Here is an 18,731-nt window from a genome sequence, read left to right on the forward strand (position 1 = left end):
TGGGGCCCTGGACGAGGTCATCGGGACACAAAGACAGATGACTGGAGGCCCCGGGCTCTGGGTGTCCTCAGCAGGAACGGAAGATGTGGACGCGGCTCGGGGGACTGCAGCAAGGCCAGGCCCGCCCCATCTGTGCGCCAGCCGGGCGTCCGGAGTGTGGGGGGAGGGAGCGAAGGCTACACTGGAACCTGGAGCCGCAGATACGCCGTGATGCTGGCGGGGGGCTGCATCCACTCAGCTCCATACTCAGAGCCCCAGGAACCCACGGGCGCCACTGGCAGTGTAGCTTGGCCAAAGCTCGTCCCCTTCCACACACACAAGCTGTGCTGGTGGGGTGGAGACAGGCTTTCCTCTCTGGCTGAGGTCTGCGGGCAGTGATGACAGGCCATGGGCAGCAGGGTGGCCAAGGGCAGGCGGGAAGCGTGCTCTTCACTGAGGCCAGCGCTTGGCCATAGGTGTGGGGGCCGTGAGGAGACATGTCCTGGCATCCCAGTGTCCCAGTCCTGCAGCCCCTCCAGCCCTGGCTCTGATGGGGTAGCAGTGGGCAGCAGGGAGGCAGAAACTTCTGTCTTTGGGCATCATCCCAAAGTGAGGGATGCTCTCCCGAATACCAACGTGAGCATGGTGAGCTGCACTCAAGCAGGGGAAGAGGTGGCCTTGCTTTCAGCTCTCTTGAGCTTGCTATTTTTGTGACCCTTTAGACTGAAATAGCCGAGAAGTAAAAAAGTGAAATCCTCAGTGCCAGCCCCATATGGGTCCCGGTGAATGAGGGCGCAGAGGGATGGGAGCGTGGGGTTGGCAGCTGCACCCGCAGGGCCTGCAGGAAAGAAGCAAGGCCCCGGGTAGCTGGCCGACTGAGCAGAACGCGGGTGGGAGTGGTGGGCCACAGGAGGGCCGGCGGCCAGGGGTGCTCTAGCACTAACGAACTTAAGTGGACTGGCATGGAAATTTCTGCCTAAAACGCACTCTTCTCTGCCCAGGGTCCTTAGTTTTACCTGCTGGTCAGAACACAGTTCACTTCCATGTTTATCCACTTTCCTTCCACCCCTGGCCAGCCACGGCCTCTATTTCCCCAGACCCATTATGCAATGTCTCAGGAGAACCAAAGTGGGAGAGTGGGCTGGGCTTTCTGGAGCATTCAGCACTGAAGCTCCAGGAGTCAAGGTGGGACCAGGAAAGGCCAAGGTCCAAGGCCAAAGCACCTGGATCCTCCCTGCCTCAGTAGCAGTCCATCCCCTGGGCTGCATGGCTGGTTTCTTGGAATCTCATCCTTACCCAGCAGGAAAGGATCCCCCCTCCCCGGTACAGGCTGGACCAGCTGAGGGTGAGGCAGGCCTGCCACCTTCAGATCAAGGACAGCAGCCTGGTGACCTTGGCAGTGCACATGGCTAGTAAGCTCAGCCGCACGAGGCCCTTTGCAATGGGCTATGTGCCCTGTTGCTTATTCAACAGCAGTTATGAAAATCAGTAGAACCCAGGTCTTCCAATCCTGCATTCTCCTCCCAAGTGTGTTCTCCACCAGATAGGCTCCTCCAGGCTGGCCTATGAAAACAGCCCTAAAAATATCTCCCTTTTCTGCCCACACCTTGCTATGCATGTAATGACCCCATTAGAACACGAAAATGCGACAGTGTGGCCAGTAGCCACTGTCCTCTGGAAGAATGTCCAGCCTCCAGGACAGCTCTGCCTGCCTTGGGCACACAGTGAGAGACTGGAAAACACCTCAAGGTGCCAAACGACATGAAGCACCAAGCCTGGCGACAGCCTTGAGGAACCCTGAGACATAGGGACCCCTCACAGCGCCTGCTCTGGACGGGGCCCCATCCGATGAGAGGTGTCTTGCAGCCGCCACGTTGGACATCCAGGTCCAGGAAGTCGTGGGGCTGCATTCTCATGCCCTCACTCCGACACCGTGTTCCGAGTGTCCACTCGGAGGCTCTGCACCAGCAGGACGTGGAACAGAGGTCAACACAGAGACAGAAGAAAAGCCACAGCCCCTGCAGGGCTGCTGGGGTGCCAGGCTGTGCAGGGGAACCACAAGTCAAGGGCTCTCAGTGATGGTGATGAGAGCTGGATGGGGGTGGGCAGGTGGGCAGGGTCTGGGGGTCGGGGAGGGGAGGTTGCCTGTGCTGAGCGCTGAAGCAATAGCCTTTTGCCTCACTTAGCATGGGGACAGGGGTTCCAGTCCAAAGGTGCCATTTATGCGATGCTTCTAGGGGTCCATGCCAGTGTACCTTTGTGGGAGACAGTGGAAAGAGGGGCTGCAGAGGCACACGCAAGTCAGGAAGTGCGATAAGGGCGGTGCGGCTCGCCATGCCAAGGCGTCTGGGGTTGAGCTGAAGGCCAGAGACAGTGGGTGAATGAGACAGGGACGGGAGGGGGGCCCACCAAAGACAGCTGCCCTCCAGCCCGGGGTAAGGCAGTGGGGCAGGGGCGTCGGTGCCGGGATGTCCAGGAGACAGAGCAGGGAGTGCTTGGAGAGTCTAGTGGGGGAGCAGCTGGGAGCACCATGGCGCACCCTGAGTTTGTGAAAAGGCATCTAGGGAAAAAGTGGGATGGGGCAACTGTAGTAGCATAATCAGTAAAATATATTTTTAAAAAAGAAAAAGTGGGGTTCATCTGCGAGCTGACCCCGGAAGGAGACATCAGAACCCAGTACATCACTGGCCCAGCTCTCTGAGAGGCAAATCCTCGTCCAGGGGCACAACCCCACACTAGCTCTGACCCTTGTGGCATGTGGGAGCCATGGCACACACAAGTGCATGTGCACACATGTGCATGCAGATGAGTGCATGCACACATTCATGCACACATCCTGTTTCACCCAGGCAGGGGACCTGGAAGGCTTTATGACAACCCCACCCCCTCCAGCCCTGGTTCAGTCTTTCTACCACCATCTGCACTCGACCCATCAAGGGAAGCTTTAGGAGGAGCTGACCTCAGAGGGCAGGGGAGGAAGGAGATGCCACAGGCTGGTTAGAATTGGCTGAGTCAACCCTCATGAGGATCCAAGGGATGGGCTGCGCTCCACCCCGGCCACAGCTGGGGGAAGGGACAGCAGGTGCTCACCAGGGGCACACACCAACCCCGCAGAGCCCACTCTACCTCCCGCAGCAGGGGCCTGAGCAGGAATCTGGACGAGGAGACCTGACTCCACTGCCGCACACCTGTTAGCAGGTGAGATCAAGGAGGTGCCAGGCCGAGAGTGTGGCAACCCCAGCCCCCGGCCACTCCACAGGGCAGGGCAGGGCAGGCGTCACCGAAGAGCTCAGTGTCACCGTGAACAAGGCCTGAAAACCTGACCTGGGGGCGGAGGGTGCGCCATCTAAATAGTTTTTGTTTTAAAAAAAAGATTGTATGAGAAGCTAAAAGAAGAAATGCCTAAACAGAACTGTGCCGCCTGCGTTTGAGGCTCTAGGACTTTGTGAACGGTGAAGCACCCCGCACTGGCTAGTTGTTGCTCTTTGGGGGACGCAGGAGCTAAAGGAAAACGGTTACGCCACGCCACTCCATTGAGGAGAGATAAGCTAGAGCTTGAAGGATGTGCTTGCATGCGGAACACAGAGGCTCCGGTGTCACTCCAGCGGCGTGCTGGGTCAGAGAAGAGTTAAAAAGGCAAGTGGTGGGCGAAGGAAGGAGGAAAGGTGACCTCGGTATTCATGGGGATGGCACTGAGAGAAAAGCTAGCTCTGACCTCTCCACCAGCTCCTGCCCTGCAGCCTGGTGCCCTGCTCCAGGCTCCCAGCACAAAGGACAGACACACTCACAATCCAATTTGTTACACTTGCACCTTCCAGGGAGAGAGGGAGGTGAAATAAGAAAGAGAAAAAAAATCCCATTATCTTTATCTGTCCTTCCCATCAGGTGCAACGGAAAATGCAAACTGGGGAGACAGCTGCTGTGAACTCTTTATATTTCACTCAGAAGATAGTGTATCTTTCTATTGCATACAGGAATTACTTATTTGAAAAAATACATCCTTTCAGCAGGACTTGAATGGCAAGACAGAGGGGGTGGCGGAGTTCCGGGGGCTATTGATAGAGCATTTGCATTAAACCAGAGGAATCTGGAGGTCAAGGCCCGCTGCGGAGGATGCGCGGGCGGAGGTGGGTATTCTCTCCACCTCCCCGTTGTGTGGCCCGGCGAGCGCGGTGCTTCTCTGGGCTGCGGATCCCTCTGTGCGGTGGAACAGAATGGTGCCAATTATTTCCTCTGGGGAGTGTAGGGAGGAGACAGGGAGATTCCCATGGCTCAGAAAGAGGGGTAGCTTGCCTTCCGCTACTGCGTGGAGAAATGAGGACTCTTCCTATTCGCATTGGTACTCCGTGCCTGGCACAGAGCTTGCCCTGAGGTACCCTCTTAGGCTACGCTGGGTGAAGAGTTTAGAAAAGCAAGGAGTGGCAAGAGACGCAAACCTGGTGAGGACAGCCTCACGCAGAGCAGAGTGGGGGTGATAGGGGCTTAAGACTTGGGAACATTTAGTTTAAGGAAAATAGTCATAAATCTAGCAAGTAATGTGTATGTTAAGTTTTTGTTTCAGTAACTGCAGATAAGGCCCATCCTGGTGCCTGAGAATAAGCAGTTGACCTCCTGGGGCACTGGCTGGAGATTACCTTGTCTGGAGACATCTGTACCAGGAAGAGGCAAGCAACTACCCTTCCCCCTTGGAGACAACTGTTGAATTTCAAAGGCTTTTGCTGACACCTTGTTTGCCCTCCCCCAACCCCCTCATAAAAGATCTGGCTGGGAAAGAAAGAGTAAGATGGTTTGTTAGGGTATGAACCCGCCATCTTCTCGGATCGCCAGCCATCTGAACAAAGCGCCTATAAAAGATTCAATCACTGTCATTGCTTATTGGATTTGGTAGTGACAGGCAGTCCGAACGCCGGTGTGTTTTCCGGTTACAGGGGCGGGGGGGCCTCGGCACTGTCCTCTGAGGGCTCCCAAAGGCCAGTCTGCCCCAGCGCAGCCCCTGCCCCCTGCCACGTGATGTCCTCCCTAGATGCCAGCAGACTGAAATGCAGGCAGGCCCTGCGCCCTTCACTTTGGCTCCTGTGATGGTCAGTTTTGTGTGTCATCTTGGCTGGGCCATGGCACCCCGATCTGTGGTCCAGCGTTAGCCTGGATGTTTCTGTGAGGGAGTTTTTAGGTGACATTAACATTTAAACTGGTGGACTGTGCGCAAAGCAAAGTGTCCTCCATAGTGTGGGTGGACCTCACTCAGGCGAAGGCCTCAGATAACAAGACACAGACCTGCAGGTCCGAGCGGGAGGAAAGTCGGCCAGCAGACGGCCTTTGGACTTGAACTGCCATGCCGGCTCTTCCCCGGGCGTGCAGCCCGCATGCTACAGACTGGATGTGCGTGTCCCCAAAGTTCACATGTCGGAACCTAACCCCCCTGTGATGGTGCAAGGAGGTGGGGCCTCTGGGAGGTGATGAGGTCATGAGGGTAGAGCCCTCGGGAATGGGGTTAGCGCCCTCACCAAAGGGACCCCAGAGGATCCCTTGTCCCTTCAGCCAGGCCAGGGCACAGGGAGAAGGTGCCAACCAGGAAGTGATCCTCACCAGACCCCAGACCTGCCAGCTGTTGCTTGAAGCCACCCAGTCTGAGACACGTCACGTCACAGCGGCCTGACCGGACTCTGTAATCACGTGAACCAACTCCTTCCTACTTATCTGCCTGCCTGCCTGCCCACACACGTGAACTTGCACCTCCCACCTGCACACGTGCGTCTCTCCAGGGAGCCCTGACAAGTACAGCTCCCCACCTTGGTTCCTTAAAGCCGGGAAAAGTCTGGCGAAGGCGGGGCGGGGCAGGAGTGGGGACCTTCCGTCTGAGGACCAGTGCACCCAAGTGTCAGGACTGAGGGGCTAGGCCAGGCCCGGGGCCACGGGGGTGACGCAAGGCAGAGGAGGGCGTGGGGACCAGATTTACTTGGGGACAGTTTCAGCAGTAGTTGAAAATGCCTTTGCTTCCTTCTGAGCTGCCCTGGGACAGGTGTCCTGGCCTGGCCAGGGGCCCATGTCGGGTTCGGGGGGCGGGGAGGAGTCTCTGCCCAGCACCCCGAGCTGTGGGTGGAGGAGGTCTGGGGAGGGGGAGACGGGGAGGGGGGGCTGTCTCCCCTCTGCCCGGTGTGTGGCTGAGGGAGGCCTCTCCTTGCCTGTGTGTTACACTTCCCTTTGGCATAGATCAATTTTTTATAACAATCACACCTTATACTTGTAAATTGCTTTTAGTCTTTCAAAGCACTTTCACCTACAGAATGGAAAAGCTTGCCTTGCTTCCCTCTGCTCTCAGGGGCCTTGAGGCTGAGCCTAATTGCACAGGAGAAGCATTCGGGCCTCTGAGGGGCCCCGCTTCCCGTATTACGCCATGCCAATGGGCTTTGGCAGAAAGAAGGCTGGGGTGCTGGGGGCAGCTCTCAATGCAGGGTTTGATTAAAAAAAAAAAAGACGTGCCTCAGAAAAACACCCGTCTGAGAGGCCTTTGTTAGTTCAACACAACTAGGCCACCCCGTCCCCCTGGGGCTCTTCTTTGGCCTCTGCCCGTCATCTGTCCCTGCTGTGGAGGCCTTGTCCCCCAGGGCGGCCCCTGAGTCCTCCCCAGCAGCACCTTCCATAGGAGAGGCGGCCCCTTTGCTCTCTTGGTACCTGGAGTGTGAGCACGGTGCAGGGGACCCTCCCCCTCCCGCAAGCAGGTGGCCTTTCCCTGGCCCGAGCAGCCTCCAGCTTGGCAGAGCGCACCCCTCAGGCAGGTCCTGGGGGGCTGCACAGCTCGGGCTGCCTTCCCTCCGCGTGGATGCAGGACTCGGCTGCGGCTGAGCTGGGGCTGCGGCCTCCATTCCAGATGGTTTATCACCGTGGCTGTGGGGGGCCTGACTTCTTTCCATCAACCACCTGCTTCGCTGGGCCTGCACCCCCAGGCCTTTTAAGGGAGCAATTTTCTAAAGCTAATAAGATGGGGAGGCCTGGTCCTGAGCTGCATCTACCAGCCACAGGAGTGACCTCTCTCTGGGCAACCAAGCTGGCCCAGGACGGCTGACCCCTGACTCTGCCCTCAGAGGGCTCCGCCCTCCTGAGATCCACCCCAGGGTGTCTGTGCTCTTCCCCACCCATCACCAGAGGAGTTCCAGTGCATAGCTGCGTGTCGGTGCTTCGGGTGGAGGCTGGAGCAGACACTTGGTGCTCCCTACCGTGGGGGGTCACCCCATTCCGGAGCACCAGAAGCACACGGTCTGCCTGTATCACACACAGGAGCCCCTCCTGGGCTCTGCACCACTGTTCCAAAGTCGCCTTCCAGCAGGAAGGCGCTCACAGCAGCTCCTCCTCTTGGCCCCACTGTGTCAGCGCCACCCTCCCTCCATGTCGTAGAGAGGGACCCTGAGAAGCCAAGTGTGGCCACGGCCCTGGCTCCCTTAAAAAACTAAAGGACGGTGGATGCTCCCTGGGACAGCCACTGGGGAGCAGCCCACTTAGTTGTCTGGGGGTGGGGGCCACAGAGGGGGGCAGGGGTCTTTCTTCCCAGTGACGTTTTGTCCCCCACTGGCTCTGCAACAGGCCCCGTCCCTTCATCAGTCTGTGGGACCCTCACGGCAACAGAGTCACCACATGTGGACACAAATGTTCAACCTGACTCCAGGGACCAGTGCCCACCCCCACCCCCACCAACTCGGACATTTCTTCCCTCCCTCCCTCCCTTCCTCCTTCCCTCCCTGCCTCCCTGCCTTCCTTCCGGAAACGACACACACAGACACGCCCCCAAAGTGAAGGAGAGCACGTGCTCGCCCACTCTCTCTCTCCCCGGGCACCCGAGCTCCAGGCGTGGGGCCAAACACATCCCGCCAGCAGCCCTGCCGGAGGAGACGGGGTGAAGCGAAGCAGTAAAAGCCTCGGTGAGTGAGCGGAACCTCCCGGTCCTGCGTCGTCGGGCATCAGAATTTGGGTGGGGCACGGCAATGGGAAAGGGCGAGGATTCGCTGTGGATTTTAGAAACTAGCGCAGATACCCGTGGTGTAGCCGAAGGCAGCTTTGGAGCCAGACGGATGGATTAGGGGCCTCTGGAGGTCCTCCCTCCCCTGTGTTGCCACAGTTGCCCAGTCGCAGGCTCACACACCCACCCATACATGCCCTTCTCTCCATGGCCAGGATCTGCATACAGACACATGCGGTTTCCTTCCGAGCGTTATTCTCCCGGCCAGTACTAGCAGCAGCCAGCGCTGACTGCGTGTGTGCCAGGGGCCAGGCACGGCATTCCAACGCTGTGCATGCATCTCGTTTCATTCTCGCAGTGAGGCGGGTACTATTATCTCCATGTTATAGGCAAGGAGACTACGTCACAGAAAGGTTAAGTAACTTGACCTCAGTCTCACAGCTAGACTTGGGGGGGGGGGCCCAGGACTCAGATTCAGGTGTGTTTGACACTGACCCATTTGCCAAACTGCCCTGGTCTCTGTGGGGGGGCTCCCTGCTGGGGTTTCCCCAGGAAGATTCCTTATTAAACACTCAGGCAAGTCATAACTGGGTCTACGTACAGCTGGCCTTAAGTGGCCTTGCCCTTGTTTATGTAGGCTATGCGATCTATTCATGGAACATTCAAATGCAATGCCATCCCGCTCCCCACTAGGCTGCCAGAGCTCATTTTTCTCTCCTCTCTCCTCCATGCTCCATCGCTGACCCAGATCCCTCATGCCTCAGGTAGTCAGCAAAACTCACAGGCACAGAACAGAGGGCGAGGGCAGAGCCTGGGGGCGCAGCGAAGGCCGTGGCAAGACCTCTGACAGCAAAGACTGAGACTACACGCCCCTCAGTGCAGAGAGGAAGCCCCCACGCCTGCCCCTCAGCTCATCCAAAGCCCCCAGAAGCACTTGATGGCCAGCAGACCGTAGCGCCTCTCTGCCTATTGCTCACTAAGTGGCCATGAAGGTGCACCATCCCCCCTGGGCTCCTGCAGCCGAGTGAGCCTGGCTCCCCCATTGAGTGCCAGGTGCTCCTGACCAATCACAAGGCAGCCCCCGGGTGGACTGTCGACTCACCCAGGTCCATGTCTGCAGCCTTGGGCCGGTGGGAGCAGGGCACATTCTTGAAGATGGCGTCCAGGATCTTCTCCTTGACCTGAGTAATGGTGTCGCAGTTGAGGATCTTCACTGGGACCTCGGGGCTGTTGGCGTTGTCTGGGTTGACACAGCTCAGGACCTGGGGCAGGGGGAGAGACGGAGGTGGGGGAAGGGCAGCAGGAAGAGCTTGGAGATTCCCAGCAGCATTGTGGGTTCCTGTGCTGACCGGCTCTGCCTCTGCACAGAGCTGGACTGGACGGGGGTGGGAGAGCCCAGCCCAGCTGTGTCCCCACCAAGCCCTCTGCCCTTCTCGTCCTACAAGCAGCGGGAAGGTGCCGTGACTTCGGTGTCATTGCAGGAGTAGGAGCTGCACACTTGACGAACGTCATTAAAATCCTGATTATTTTCCCCCAAAGAGAACAATGTCCGGGCAGGAGGAGGCGTGAGGGGAATCTGCATGAGGCTGGACAGTAACGCACGCACTCATGTCCCCTCTACTTGCACACATGCGCACACACAAGGGCATATGCCCAGGTCCTCGCCCGCCTCTGAGACGCCCGGCCGCGTCTGTGTGTGTCAGCAGTCTGCCTGTCTTGTCACTCGCTGTCACACACATACACACTCATGTGACTCTGGCGCCTGTCTCACAGGACTTTGTGAGATTCGGGTTTGTGAGGATTTCGGGATGATCGAAGTTGGCAGAGGCTCGGAGAAGCGTAATGTGTTCTTAAAACAAAAACTTCAGGGTCAGGACACCTACGATCCCTTCCTGGCTCTGGACCTGAAGCCTTGTGCTGGGGGAAGAGGCCACTCTGTCTGGGGACCTCAATTTCTCCTTCTGGAACTAGTTGGAAAAGTTAAGACTCTGCTTAAAGCACCAAACTCTATCCTTTCCTTTAAAAATGTCTGGGCTGTTTCCAAAGGCTTTTCTTCTTGGCTGTTTTCTGAGTGGGCCCTCCCTCCGTGGATGAGACTGGGTGGGACCCTGGGTAGGTGCAGTGGGGCACAGGTGCCGTCTAGTGGTCACACCATGCCCACCCTCCCTCCGGCCCTGCAGCCCGAGCCCACCCTCTCTGGGCTCTCACTGCATGCCCCCACCCCAACCGTCCCCCACTGCCCGTCTGGTGTGCGGACGCGGACAGCAGCCTCCCCCACCCCCACCGCTCCTGCTGCATGTGGCGGCAATCAGAACCCCGGCCCCCGGACGCCTGCCTTTCATTAGCGGCCAGACTGCTATGAGCTCAAGTGGGAACATGCTTCTTCCATTAAGATGAAAAAAACCTCCTACATCTATAAAACCCAAACTCCCTCATTTTCGAAATGTCCTAATCTGAAAACAATGGTGGGAGGAACTCTGAACCAGGGGGCCCCTCGGAGTGCCCTCTCCCAGCCGCTCTGCCCTGCCCTTTAAAAGCCTCCCCGGCCCCTCTGGGAGCCTGGCCTGGCCGCCGTCCTGTGCTCTGGGCCAGCGGTGGGGCGGCCTGGCCTCCCCTAGGCTGCAGTGTGGCTTGTTCTGGGCTCCCTCCCCAAGACACCAGGAGGACAGGCTGTCGCCTGTCATCATGCTCTCCTAACACTTCTCCTTGCGCAGGGTCCACGGTGGCCACGTGAGAGCTCCGTGGGACGCTCACGGCACCCAGAGAAGCAGCAGTGGTCCCACTGAGGGACAGGGTTCCTCAACCACTGGCCACGCCACAGCTCCCACCAGAAATGCCCTCCCCACCTCCACTCCCATGCCCCTCGGCTAGTTTCTGAGCGAACTTTTTTCTGCTAGGTCAGTGTTTCTCACACTTGAATGAGAACAGGATCACCGAAGGGTGTGTTAAAATGCAGATTCTGACTCGGAGGCCTAGCAGGGTGCTTAGTATTCTGCATTGTAGCAGGCTCTCAGGTGATCATCCAGCATTGAGCAGACCCCCAGGGGGTGCCGATGGGCACTCCCTGCCGCAGGGCCCTGGTCCAAGTTCTAGAATCAATGCAATTACCCACTTGACACTTAAGTGGGGCAGCTGCTATGGAGTGACCTGTCCCCGAGCCTGTCAGCACCTGTCTCATTCTCCGTGGTTTTCCCTCCTGCCAAGAACAAGGTTACCCTCGGCTCACCCAGCACGCCCTGGGCTCCACCCACCATGGCCAAATTCTGGGACTTTCTATCCCCTCCCCTTCCTCCTGCAGTCTCCTGTCAGCCCCGCCTGCTCCTTTCACAAGCCTAAAGGTGGCTGTTAAATCCCCCTGCAGCCAAATTTCTTCTCTGCGCAAAACAGTTGCAACCCCCCCCCTTCCCTAGGGGTTTCCAACTTCCTGATGTCCTTGCCCGACCCCTCCCTGCTCCTCACATGCTCTGTAAGTGAGCCTGAGCTGGCCCTGCTAACAATACTCCGGCCTCCGGAATAAAGGGTCCTGCAATTTGGGCGCAGAGCGTTATTACAGCTCATTGTGTTGGATTCAATGCTGGGGAGCCTCGGATGAGAGGGGAAAGAAAGGGAGCGGAGGGAGAGAGATCAGGCAGGAGACTGTTGCAGTTCGAGCGCATTAAGAAGTCTATTCAGGTCTCTATTTTTGGAAGGGTTTTTTCCCTTTCCCGTTTTAGTCACTGACTCCCCTCCACAGCACACCATGCCCGCAAGGAAGCAGGGACCCCGGTCCCACGCTGCCCCTTCGAAGCTCAGCGACTGAGCCAGCCCTGGCAGGTCTGTCCGGACGAGAGGACGAGATTGGGCTTCCTGGGCCTCTGAAGATGGGGTAGCACAGGTGTGTCACGGTGGCCTCACTCCCAGACGGCAGGAACGCCTCTGCTCAGAGTGGCAGGGAGGGTCCCTGGGCTGGCCTCCGTGTCTGGGGGCCTCCCTGGCTCCCGGGCCCTGTCTGGCTCGGCCATGCCCGGCCTGCCTCCTGCCTCATCTCCCCACTGTGGGTTTAAGTCCCATCTGGTCTCTGTCTTCTCCTCTTGGGCTCCACGGCGCATCAGCCCTGGCACTCAACTTCTTTCTTATTTTCCCTTTCCCACTTTCCACTGCCTCTCCCCTTCCCTGCGGAAGGCCTGCTGGGGGAACACTCCTCTCTCCAATGCCGCCTGAGCACAGGCTCCCAGGCCTGGAGAGACGGGCAGCCCGTGGACGGACCTGGTGGGACCGAGGCCGCAGGGCCCTGGGAGCCAGCGGCCGTGAGCGCACCCCCGCCCGGGCTCAGCCCCTGGCACACCTACCCCTCCTCCTCCTCCTCCTCCTCCTCGGCACAACTTAGGCAGCTCCGTAGTATTGTCATCTGTTTTAGTAGGTTCTAGTGTTACTCCCCTTTTTTTTCCAGGAAAACCCCAACTTAGAGAGATGAAGGCTAAGATGAACCCAAACCGCCCAGCTGGTCGGAAGCAGACCCCCCTGGTCTGCCTGTTTCCAGCCCCACGCTGCTACACACTGAGCTGTGCCGTCTCCTAGGGCGGCGGTTTCTGTCAGGAGACGGGGGTCTAACCCTGATGGAGGGGATGCCCCCCATTCCCTGGACAAACGCCTTCATCACTAGGTACTCTGGCCTCACATGGTACAGCTTGGGTCACGCCCTATTTCAGCTTAACCCAGTGGGCAGAGGGCGGCTTCCGAAGCACGAGGAACTCTTTCTGGTTCCCGTTCCTTCGCGCCCCCACCCGCTGTCTGCACAGAAGTGCCCCCTCTCCTCGCTGGGAGAACTGACGAGACAGGAGGCGTTCTTTCAGGGGCTCAGCCAGTCAGCCAGCGGCCGGCAGGGGCTCAGGGCCCCAGAGTTCAGTGCACCGGCCCGGAACCCCACTAGTCTCTTGGTGAAGGGTTGCTCAGGTGTGTCTGAGCTACTGGTCCCCAAACCCAGAAGCCCCGGTGTGGTGGTGGCGGTACAGAGGACATCGGGGTGACACACACAGGTGGGTCAGCTGGCTGGACCCTCTCAGTGGGCAAACCTAGGGAGGCAGCTTTTTAGCATTTCCACCGAGACTTCTTCCTGGCAGGTACTGGGCAGGGGCTGGACAGGGCCAAAGGCCATTGCCCAGGGCCCTGGGGGAGGGAAGGCCGTGAGACTGACTTACCAGGGTTTTGTAGTCTATCTGCTGGCGGATGAGCTTGTCCTCGCTCAGCGAGTAGCGGGCCTCGCCCGTGATGGCGTCGATGGGCCCCTTCTCCATCTGCTGCTTGATGGCGCAGAACAGTGAGAAGAGGGGCTCCCCGGCGCACTCCTGTGCATGAGAGAACCACGCTGGGCAGACGCTGGGCCACCGGGCGGGAGGGCCCAGCCTCCCATGGCCCTGCTTCCCTAAAGGGCTGCTGTCCGCTTCTCTGCTTTCCACCCTCTCCGCCTGCTCCCACCTGCTTTACGCCTGGGTGTTCCGCTCCCTCCGTCAGAGGTAGGTCTCCCCGGGACCTTTCGACCACAGCATCCTGTCCCATCTGCCTTGCCCTACACTCTTCTTCTCTCCCCTGCCTCCTGTCTCCTCTCGGTGCCTTCTCCCCGCCCCACGCCACCCCGCTTTCTCTGCAGCCCCATTTGGGCCCGAGGTCAGTCCCCAGTGGGGTGAATGCCTAGCAAAAAAGTCAACAGTTGGATGTCAGGCACTTCCAAATCCCAGGCACATCATTGACTACCCTGCTGCCACAGGCGCCTTATGTACCTGCCTAGGACCCTGCTCAGCCTCAGTAAGTCTGGGACTGGCAGGGGCGGGAGGGAGAGGGAACACAGGCAAGGGGGGGGGGGTGGACTGTTTTTAGCTAAGGGCTGCTGCAGGGTCCTCTCAAAGGCTCCTGTCCTCTCACATGGGAGAAAGCAGCCCATGGGGCTCTGTCTTCTGACATGGTTGGGAGCCCACTTCCTCAGTGACTGGGGGACCCACATTTCTGGGTGGGGTACTAGCGGCCAGGCCCTGGGGAGTGCGGGCTCGAGGGCCGGGAGGGAAACGGGGCAGCCCGGGAAGGACGCAGCTGGCTGCGGGGCTGGCGGGAAACAGAGGCAAGGCCAGGGCCCCCCCCCACAGCAGCCAGTCGTACCTTGAGGAACTTGTAGAGCAGGAAGGTGAACCAGTTGGTCAGCATCTTCTCGGCCACTGACTCCGTCCTGTCACCCGTCACCGAGGGCACCAGCAGAGGACGACAAAGACAGAAGCAGCTGGTCAGACCCCAAGGACTGGGCAGGCAGGGGAAGAGAGGTGTGTGTGGGCCTTGTTCTCTAAGGTTTTCGGGCCAAATCTTGAGATCCTAAAGAACACTTGAATCCACGGACGCGTGGACACCCCACAGCGATGGGACAAGCTGTGCCTCCCAGGCTGGGACGTGATGTTCTGGGCGTCAGGCTCCCCGTGGGCCCGGTGGGAGTGGCTTAGCGCTGCACCACCGTGCACTTTCTGTGATTAGGGGAACGCTCTCCCCGCCCCTCTGGTACGGCAGCCACCAGCCTTACGTGCCTACTGGGCACCCGGAGAGCAACTAGTGTATCTGAGGAGCTGAATTTTTCATTTTATTTCTTTGATTAATTTAGATTAAAAGTCACATGTGCCTCACAGTGATCACACTGGGCCCGTACAGCCTTAGAGAACTTTATAGTTACTTTAGGCAAGAAAACAAAAAACCTGGGAGATACTGATTTGGCAGATGATAGAAAGGAAGGCAGCAGGGGCAGGGGGTCACGGCAAAAAGGCCGAACGAGACTGAGTCTGTCGCCTAAGCGGAAGACTCAGAGCTGACAGCAACACGGAACCGCACGGCTACCCAGCGCATCCCAAGCGATGCCAAAACTGCCCTGTTTCAAAGGTCTCCATGTGCTTTGGAACGTCCCCTGGGAACCCTTCTAGTGTTTCATTTGCAATAACAGAAAGTTCTTTCTTGAGTCTGAATTGCATCTTTCGTGCTGTTACCCAAGTCCATTTATTCTTTTACTTCGGAAGTGAAGACACGGTAGCAGTGTTACTGGCCAAAGGCCACTGTCGGTTGCACCCACTTGGAGAAAACAAACTATGGTCAGCCTTGTACTAGGCGTGTAGCCAGCTCCAGGGAGAAACTGGCCCATCTAGGCACGTTTACATAGCGTTGAAAGTTGCAGTTGCCTGAAGATATCATTAACTAAAATCCCAAGGCAGCGGGGCAGCTGCCAGCACAGAGCGAAGCTGAGAGGAGAAAGGAAGAAAGATTATTGAGAGGAGCGGGGTGGCCGAGGGCAAGAAGAAGGAAAGGAGACGAAGGAGGGCAGGAAGGAGAGAGGGCATCTGAGAGAGCAAACAGAAAACAAGAGCTGGAGACACACAGACTCGGAGAGAGACCGCGCCTGGAAAGGTGCGGCGGGAGCCGTGGCAGGCCTTGGCAGCCCCAGGATTACGCGGGTGGGTGGCTGCGTGGCGGAAGTAAAACACAAATCAACATGAACCTGCCTGTTTCTAAAGCTGTGCGCCTGCGCCTGTGTGTTGATAGCTTTGCAGCTGTGTAGGTGAATGCCCGCTGCACCCGAGAAAGCCTGATCAACCTTCCGGAAGCCAAATCTATGCCCTGGACCGAGCAGGAGGCCCTGCCTCTGACCCAGAGACCAAGGTCAGGAGGCGGGTGGTAAATGGTGGTCCAGGCAGAGGGCTGGACACAGGAGTTTTCTGTCTTCGTCTACAGGAAGGCTAAAGATGCTGGACTGACAGCCTAGGGGAGAAATGCCCTTCAAGTACATGGGAAGTGTGAATGGCAGCGTGGATAGAGTTGGAGAGTCTCTATTTCCTATAAGGCCAAAGCCACGGGATCTGGTTGTGACTTCGCACGTGACCACTCAGGTTTCCAGTGTCCAGGATGAGGCAGCAATCGTGCCAAGTGGGCGACCCTGGGCTGTGCAGAGCCTCAGACAGGTGCCAGGAAATTCTTGCTGCGGCCCAGTTGCCACCGAAGGATTTTAGTTCAAACAGAGGCTGGACCGTATTTCTCAAACTCTGGTACGCATTCGGATCACCCAGGTTTCTTGCTGGAATGCAGATTCTGATCTCCTGTGTGTGGGCAGGGACCTGAGATGCTGCATTTCCAATCAGCTCTTGAGTGACTTTAAATTTTATTCACTTTTAATTACTTTAGATGTAAGCAGTCATGTGTGGCTCAGAGCCATCAAGAGCAGACAGACAGCAGTGTGAGTGGTGCGGGGGCTAATGCTTCCTGTCCTGAGATGGTGAGGCGGGTGTCCAGAGAGGTCTTGGGGTATCTCTCCTAAATCAAGTTCTGATTTAGAGAAAGCCAGGGGATGCCTCTGAAGATCCCACAGGAGAAGAATTCCAGCAAAAAGGGTCAAAGTCAGGGGAGGGGAAGGGCGGAGAGAGAAGGAGGCAGAGCAGACACGGGCAGATGAGAAACAACAGGCTGCGCAGATGGGCAGTGGCCAGTTGTCGGCACTGGCACAATGCATGGGCTCTTCCAAGAAGCTATGGATGCACCTGGCCTCTGGGCCGGTGGGTTCCTAACCTCGGGGGACTTGGCTGCTCCTTCTGGGAGCTCCACCCTGGTCTCCCTGACAGGCAGGAGGGCCGGGCTGCATGGCCCGGGTAGGGGCTCTCTGACCTGTGTCACCCCCTGCCGCCCCTGGGCCCGCCTCTCACCTCCTGAGCAGCAGCTTGGGGTGGTTCTTGCTCTCCAGGTTCTTGTCGATGAGGTCGGCCAGCAGCTGCTTCAGCACATCGGTGGCGTACTCCAGCTTGCTCTGCAGCACCGTCATGATGAGTGAGGCCACGTTGCCGCGGTCGCGCATGGAGAAGCTGCGCTGGGACTCGAGCGTGCGGATGAAGGACAGCAGGAACACCTTGTTGTTGATGAGCTGGGCGAAGAGCTTCAGGCCTTTCTCCACGCGCTCCTGCCGGTAGCCCGGTACCTGCGGAGGAGACCCAGGGGTCTGACTGCCACCTGAGAGGGCGAGGCTGGCGGGGCCCAGTGGTGCTCCCACCGAGGTGGGCTGTGCAAACTGCTGGCCCTCCCACACCACCACTCAACCACAGCAGCCAGCGCCCACCTGGCTAAGGCCATCAAGTCCTTGTCTAGTGCCAGGTGCTGTGCCAGGCATCTCCTGGGGCCCTCGGGAGCACTGAGGACCAGGCTAGCAGTGCACAGCCTGACACACGGTCGAGTGGCTGAATGGCAGCGATTTTATCCTGCTTTACTCTAGAGGTTTGGAACTGGGGAAGACGAGCCAGGCAGCGAGAGCCCTGCTTGCCCAAAGCCCACAAGGTGGAAGACGCAGAGCCCGAGTATTCATGCCGCTCATTCAGGGAGGCCTCTAGGTTCTGGGCTCAGGGCCAGGTGCCGGCTAGAGGCAGAGACCAGTCAGACCTAGGCGCTGCCCTTAGACGGTCAGCCAGAGGCCCACCTCGGGGCAGGGGCCCTGTGGGTCTGACCCTGAGCTCTGAGACAAGCGCTGCCCTTGAACCCCAGATGCCTGGCATCGGCAGCTCCCACAGGTCAGGAAGCCGGGCGCTCCCACGTGTTTCCAAGTCGGGTCCCTTTCCACTCCCCTGGCTGCAGTGCTGGTACTTGGAAGACCAGGAGAGGCGGGAACTTGCCAGAGCCAGGGGGTGCTGGCCAGGCCCCCTGTAGCTCATCCCGGCCAACCCCACATTCCCCAAGGCCTCGGCTGGCCTCCTGCTCGGTCCCCCCCCACCCCCAGCTTCCCCACTGCACAGGTGCTGAACAGGGAGGGACGAGGGAGACTTGGCAGCCTCGCCTTGCCATCAGCTGGGCCTGTGTGCCCAGCTGCGTGTCCCCCATTGGCCTCCCTCTCCGATCTGTGAGGGAGGGGCTTCTGGGGATGCACCCCCTTGCACATGTTTTACTTCCTCTGTCCATCAAACTCCTCAGAACAGCATCTCCACAACTTGTCCTAATAACAGGCAATGTCACTTCTTGGGTGCTACCACGTGCCATGTGCTGTGTTGGCACGTGGTTTACACTGTTCCAACTCAGCCTTCTGAGGACCTCGCGGGGCGGGGTGTGCCCTCTTTGCAGAGAAGCTACTGCTGTGGTCCCCAGGCCAGCCAGCCGGTGAAGGGTAGTGACAGATTCCCAACGACAGACCCCTTCCCACCCCCCCCCCCCCATCCCCGGCTATGTCTAAACCTACTCTGGGTTCGGGGAGTGACTGGAAGCCAGCACCGAGTCCTCCCTGTGGCCTCTCAGACCCCTCAGCACTCAGGCTGGCCGTCGAGGGCAGGGGACCCACATGTGGGATGGGCACCGTGGCACCTGCAGAGGCGGACGACGAGGACACAGGGCTGACCGGAGGGTACGTTTGGTGTGGGGATGTGCTCTGGACTTCCTGCTGCGGCTGCACTCGCCTCGGGTCAGCCAGGCCCGGGTCCTGGGACCCGTGGAGGAACAGCATCCCCAGCAGCCTGGGGTTTGGCTCGGAGAGACCGACTCCTACGTGCACGAAAGCTCCATCACCTCTGGGCTCTATTCCCTCTTCTATAAAATGAGAATATGAGTGCCTGTGTCATAATGTTTTATGGGCATTAAATAAGATAATGTATGTAAAGTGCTTGGCGCACGCGGGGCGCACTTAAACGGCGGTTTTATTACCTGCCGCTCCTACTTCTTGGGCTGCTCTTCACGGGCCCTCCCCCAGGGTCTCCCAGATACGCGGGGCATTGGCACAGGGTCTCGGGCTGCAGAAGGCAGGGATTTCTCCCCATTTTAGGAAAGGAGAGACGGCAGTGAA

The 18,731-nt window shown here is 58.5% G+C and overlaps 1 protein-coding gene across 1 annotated transcript in view; it reads right to left on the bottom strand.

Moving 5' to 3' along the window:
• The window catches only part of PLXNA4 (plexin A4), a 408,926-nt gene that overhangs the window by 20,722 nt on the left and 369,473 nt on the right, over positions 1-18,731 (bottom strand). The window contains exons 22-25 of the mRNA XM_028525438.2: positions 16,624-16,892; positions 14,060-14,126; positions 13,108-13,254; positions 9,033-9,192 (exon numbers count right to left, since the gene is read on the bottom strand). Of these exons, the coding sequence (XP_028381239.1) occupies positions 9,033-9,192; positions 13,108-13,254; positions 14,060-14,126; positions 16,624-16,892 (643 nt within the window). The remainder of the gene's footprint in view (positions 1-9,032; positions 9,193-13,107; positions 13,255-14,059; positions 14,127-16,623; positions 16,893-18,731) is intronic.

Source organism: Phyllostomus discolor, chromosome 10 (genome assembly GCF_004126475.2).
Source record: "Phyllostomus discolor isolate MPI-MPIP mPhyDis1 chromosome 10, mPhyDis1.pri.v3, whole genome shotgun sequence".
NCBI lineage: Eukaryota > Metazoa > Chordata > Mammalia > Chiroptera > Phyllostomidae > Phyllostomus > Phyllostomus discolor.